At 31.5% G+C, this 5,784-nt stretch overlaps 1 protein-coding gene across 1 annotated transcript; it reads left to right on the top strand.

The window, feature by feature from the left end:
- Positions 1-317: 317 nt before the first annotated feature.
- LOC107195064 (glutathione S-transferase 1) lies at positions 318-5,046 on the top strand. Its single transcript, XM_015584833.1, has 5 exons — positions 318-452; positions 2,362-2,420; positions 3,447-3,588; positions 4,464-4,581; positions 4,805-5,046. The coding sequence occupies exons 1-5, from the start codon at positions 318-320 to the stop codon at positions 5,044-5,046; spliced, it is 696 nt and encodes a 231-aa protein (XP_015440319.1).
- The last annotated feature ends 738 nt before the right edge of the window (positions 5,047-5,784 follow it).

Below are 5,784 nucleotides of genomic sequence, written 5' to 3'. Positions count from 1 at the left end.
TATTACCGAAAATGAAAGTACAAGGAATATATGTTTATTCAGTAAAAGATATTTCTTCCGTGTGTTTCTTTGATTTTGCAATTTTTTAACCCGTAGTTGCGAAACGTCTTGTCCATACATAAAAGTAAAAAGTTTAGCGAGTTACAACTTTGATATAATATTAGTATTGACAGTAATATAAAACTCCCCGGATAGCACACAGCCGGCTTAAAAACGCCTCAGATCTAATATGGGCGTCGTTAAGGCGTCATGTGCTATCTGGGTTTCATATTTACTTGTATTTTCCTATATATAGAATTTAATATTTCAGATAAATAATGAAGCTTTATAGTGTCTCCGATGGACCACCATCCCTTGCATGTCGTCAAGCATTAAAAGCTTTAGGTATTGAATATGAATTGGTGGATGTAAATTTCGGTACAGGTGAACACATGACAGAGGAATACATGCAAGTATGTGTATTATAGGAACAAGTATATTATTTCGATACGTACAAGGTGTTCATTGTTTACTTTTTCTGCATGTTTTATTTATAAATACCTATACCCAGATAGGACATGACGCCTTGAAGACGGCTTGAAGACTCCTTAGACCTTAAATAGCCCTAAAATGGGTGTCTTCCAGGCGTCATGTGCTATCTGGGATAAAGTTTTATGTTTATTATTTTTAATTTAATGCATTAGCCATCACATCTATTTCCGTGTATTATTATTATGTAGTTCTTAGAATACAAAATAAAACCGTTGAAAGATCTATCTGTTTTAACATAGTGCAAAATGTGGGTTTGTGGAAACGAAGTGCTAATACGAAACGAATTAAAAAGTGTTCTTCTCTGTTATATTAGCTTTTTATTAATTAAACAACCATTGTTTTTCATATGTAAAAGAAAGACAATCTACTTTAGAAATTAGAATACAAACTATATTTTATAATTGAAGAGAAAACACTGCATTCAAATTCTATTTATGTTCTTCATGAATATAAGTCGCAAAAAAAGTGATCAGTTTCACAATCAGTGTACAAAATATGAGCAAAATCCTGACACATTTTCCACTAAACTCAAACTTCTCCAGATTTTTACACGTGGAATGTTTCGCCTCACTATTATTACCATTTCATATTACCACCAATGCCATTTTCAGAATAATCCAATAACCTTCGACAACGGGAAAACATTTTGAAAGAACTAATTCTACCATTTTGAAATTTAATTTTATTATTGTCAAACATAGTGTGGATAATGTTTTACATTTCGCAATAATGATTAATAGTTCAATTATTTATTAAACCTGCCTTATGAAAAGTTTGATTTATGTAAAAGCTGCTTTCATAATTGACGATGCAGACGCTAGTGTGCCAAATGAGCAACGTAGTTTTGGAAATAACAGCCTGTTTCATAGTACCACCCAGATCTGTTACTCGAAAATAAATATATTATCGATTCATTTGAAATAATAGCAATTTATTTGGTAATTAAATTTGGCAAAAGAAATAATACTCAAAATAATATGCACCAAAAGGAGTTTATTTTAAGAAATCTTTACAGTATTTGGTTTAAACAGAACCCGTTCTTCAAAAAGCTTATCCGTGAAAGATTTTAGCTTGAGTCCGTCTAATATTGTCACGAAAGAAAATAATCGTTCCACTAGTGTGGAAGATGGAAGAGGGGTGTTACTCTTCAGGGAAATGCTAATAAACCAAACTCAGACCTAGTCACCTGATATAATTTCAAAGAACAATTTCACAATTACTTTTCAGAATAATTTCAAATGATTAGAAAATAAAATAACATGTTATTGGAAATAATACTTCAAATAATATCATTTCAGAAGTGCCCAGGTCTGTTACCATCTTGTTTCATGATATATGTATACCATATTTTCTCGTACTAGACAGATCATTCTAGCAATAAGTTGGACGGCCTTTAACACTTATGTAAAATGTGTAATAAATTAAAAATTAACATAAATCCCGACAAAAGCAGCTTTACGATTTCAATAGTTGTAAAACAAAGGTTCGGTGGTTCTAGTGTTAATGTTCAGCCCGGTCTGTACTTAGAATTAGATTGACACCTGTTTAAGGCCTTGACATGTAAATTACAGCATAAAAGTAAAGTAAGAAGAAATTCTAAAACACGTATAAATTTAAGTGCCTGCAGTATTTTATTATTTTTGACACCTTTGACAAACTGGAATGGACCGATAGTTTACGATCATTTCGGTGTACCTTTGAAATGTGATGGATAAAATTGTCGGTTTTATCGTGGAACACCTTGTATATACAGTTTTCTGATTACGAGTGAAACAGTTATTTATTCTGACATAAACTGAAAATAATTTCTGTTCTATACTATTCTTACAGTTAAACCCACAAAAGGAAATACCTGTTTTAATTGATGATGACTTAATTATGGGAGAAAGGTATGATTTTTCGTGAAAGGGTATTCACATAAAATTAGAAAAATATAAGTCACGGGATAGAAGATAACATTATTATTTCTTGTTCATCTTATGTTACTTAAATACACCCAGATAGTACATGACGCCTTGAAGACGGCTTAAAGACGCCTTAGACCTAATATAGCCGTAAAATAGACATCTTTAAAGTGTCATGTGCTACCTGGACACAGGTAGCGACAGTTAACGCTACAGGCTGTTCTGTAAAAAGAGTAGGTAAAAAAAAATCATAAATAAGGTAGAGCAAGTTCTGGCGCAACTCGTTACATTTCCAGAGAATTGAGTTTAAACTCAGTTCAAACACAATTATCTTGAAAACGAAACGAGTTATGACAAAATTTTATTCAATATCTTTCGCTTATTTTTTCGTGTAAAATCGCCATCTTTCCGCTTTTACCACAATTATTACGCGACACTCTGTTAATACTTTTTACGCAGTGGCGCATCCAGAAGGTGACGATTGCGGGGTGGTCGCCCCCTTCCTCCCCAAGACTAATAAAATATGAAAATATAGTTACTTTTACTTATAAAAAATTATTTAAAAAAATGTACGTGCTATCCCAGATAGACAAACAGTAAGACGCCTTTAAGCTGTCTTCAAGGCGTTATTAAACGTCATGACAGTCTTAGATAAAAAAGTTTTAAAACTTTTTCAAAAATTTTTCACACATCATTTAGCAAACTAATCTTTCTAATTTCACAAAAACACTCAAGTCACTTAGTTCAATTTTAAAATGTTGTTCTGTTTTAAAGGGAGTGCGAATACTTCTTTTACCTACTGTACATACAACATTTGCCAGGTCTCTCGTATCTGAAGCGTATATCACTAAATGTATTTTTTAATATATTGGACATTGTTTAAATAGTTATTAATGTAATGATATTTGGCATATATTTTCCGATTAATCGGCCATTTGTGTATCATAGAGACCCGTTACGAGGGACTCTATTGTATTTAAGTTCGTATTTTTTTGTACATGCACATTCTAGCAATGCTATTTTGCAATATCTCGGTGATAAGTACGATATAGACGGCAAATTGTACCCAAAGGATGCAAAGGCACGAGCAATTGTGAATCATCGTTTGTGTTTCAATCTGGCAATGTACTATCGGAATATTTCCGAATATGTGGTAAGTACCTGGACTATATGCGTATCTAAAATGTAGAGTAAGAAATTGAAAGAAAAGTTTTAATTAACCATTAGAATACTACAGTAGGTAACGCAGAACTTTGATTATTCAAATTAATCGGTGGATACGAGTTCCAGAAAATGTGAATTTTCTAATAATAGAAGACTTTACTGTTTAATGCCAAGTTTCATATATTTTAGAATATCAATATTAATGTAAGCAATAAAGAGTACTAAAATACTAGAACATAATTTTCGTAACAATGCATGAGTTCTAATCGGATTATTTGCAAATGGGTTATAATAAATAACACCATAGCATCGATATTTTAGAATACATGTTATTGTAAATTTTCAATTTGTTTTTACATGTAAATCGTCTGCTTTCTGTACTTTTTAAATTTATTGTTCGTCCTACTTAAACTATAGTTTTTGGATAATCAAATCTTCCATTAAAAAATTACTGAAATAGTCGAGTATTCGGATAAAAGAAATTCCAGTGTACTAAAAATTACAACAGAAGAAACAATATGAGGTTCCAAGAAAAATATAAAGGTGGGTAAACAACAATCATTTAAATGGAATAATACTTCGAAGATGTTTATTGTTTCTACATACATGAAAAATAATGCATAACTACAATAATACTTAATAACACTCTTTAGAAGTATATATTGTCATTAAAAAGAAGTATGTACTAATTGTAATTGTTCGCAGTAAGGAGATTTTGTTTGATTAATCTTATATTCTCCTCGATACTAATAACAGGGAACGTGTTTAGTCTAACAATAAGTCTGTTTAAAAGTAGTTCGTTGTAACGCGTAGTGGTATCATTAAATATGGTTCTGACAATATTGTTTTACAAATTGTTTACAGATGGCTCCCATATTTTTCGATTATGAAAGAACTCCCTTGGGTTTGAAGAAAATGACAATTGCTTTAGACGTTTTCGATACATACCTGAACCGTGAAAATTCAGAATATGCTGCGGGGAGTAAGTATCTGTAATTTTAGAGATCTTTAAATATAATATATTTTTATATTTTATTTACTATTTGTATTTACTTTGTAGTAAACATTATTTTATTGTACATTCGAATAAACATGTAAATTTTTCCAGTCGAAAGAGCAATTGAATTTTGTTAACGTATACTACGTAATTTAGTTATTCAATTAAGAACAAACGCACTGAATGGAATTGTATGTTTTCTTAACAGATACATTGACTATTGCTGATTTCCCACTGATTACCGCTACCATGTGTCTAGAAGCAATTGATTTTGAATTAAATCAGTGGCCTCGTATACAAAAATGGTACAATAATTTTAAACGAAAATATCCAGAGTTGTGGGAAATAGCTGAAAAGGGTATGCAAGAAATTGAGTATTTCGAGAAGAATCCACCAGATTTATCGGATATGGATCATCCGATACATCCCGTTCGTAAAAACAAGGTGTAACGTCTCGTTACTTATAAATGTTTCCTATCATATAGTATATGTCTGTTACTTGAAAATAAATATTTTGGATTGTGCAGTGTAACAAAATGTTAAGGTTTGGCAAGTAAATAATCTTCGAGACCCTGTTATAAAGGTTTTATTACAGTACTTGTTGGAATATACATACTGATTATTAATTTACGTAACCGTTTTATATACATATATATTATGTAGAATTAATTCCTCGAAAAGTATACATGAGTTTTATAAAACAAAATACAGATAAGCTACGACGTGCGCGGTTGTAAGGCAAAACGATAATATCAAATGTTTTTAGTTTCGAAGTATTGTCGTTCAAAGGCATGGAGAAATGTTATCGGTGAATATACAGGGTGTTTCACTTAACTCCGCCCCTTAATTATTCTCTTCTTTGTCATGGTACAAAAAAATGGTTCGGGCGAAAGTTAGTGTATTTTAGGGGGGAAATTAGGCTATGAGATTGAAGGTCATCTCAAGGTCATATCTTCTAAGACTTGTCCAATGGCAACGTTTTTTTTAAATGGAATGCCCTACTTTTTTGTTTGCCATTACAAAGAGGCGATAAAAACGTATCCAACAATGCATCACACTATGGGGTGTAAATAATGCGATTGTAGCGTTTATTTTTTTTTCTGTAATTCATTTTCTGTGAGCTTCCACCTCAACCAGTTACGTGCGAAATTTTTAGTCCAATGTTATTTCAAGATCATAGTGTGATAC

The sequence above is a fragment of the Dufourea novaeangliae genome, unplaced genomic scaffold (assembly GCF_001272555.1).
Source record: "Dufourea novaeangliae isolate 0120121106 unplaced genomic scaffold, ASM127255v1 scaffold50, whole genome shotgun sequence".
In the NCBI taxonomy this organism is placed as follows: Eukaryota; Metazoa; Arthropoda; class Insecta; order Hymenoptera; family Halictidae; genus Dufourea; species Dufourea novaeangliae.
Note: the sequence above shows the minus strand (reverse complement) of the source record. Positions and strands in the feature narration are given on the sequence as shown.

Excerpts from the sequence above, each read along its gene's own strand:
- LOC107195064 (XM_015584833.1), top strand. The coding sequence starts at position 318 with ATGAAGCTTTATAGTGTCTCCGATGGACCACCATCCCTTGCATGTCGT. Across the intron at positions 453-2,361 it reads TGACAGAGGAATACATGCAA|TTAAACCCACAAAAGGAAAT; the intron begins GTATGTGTATTA and ends CTATTCTTACAG. Across the intron at positions 3,589-4,463 it reads GGAATATTTCCGAATATGTG|ATGGCTCCCATATTTTTCGA; the intron begins GTAAGTACCTGG and ends AATTGTTTACAG.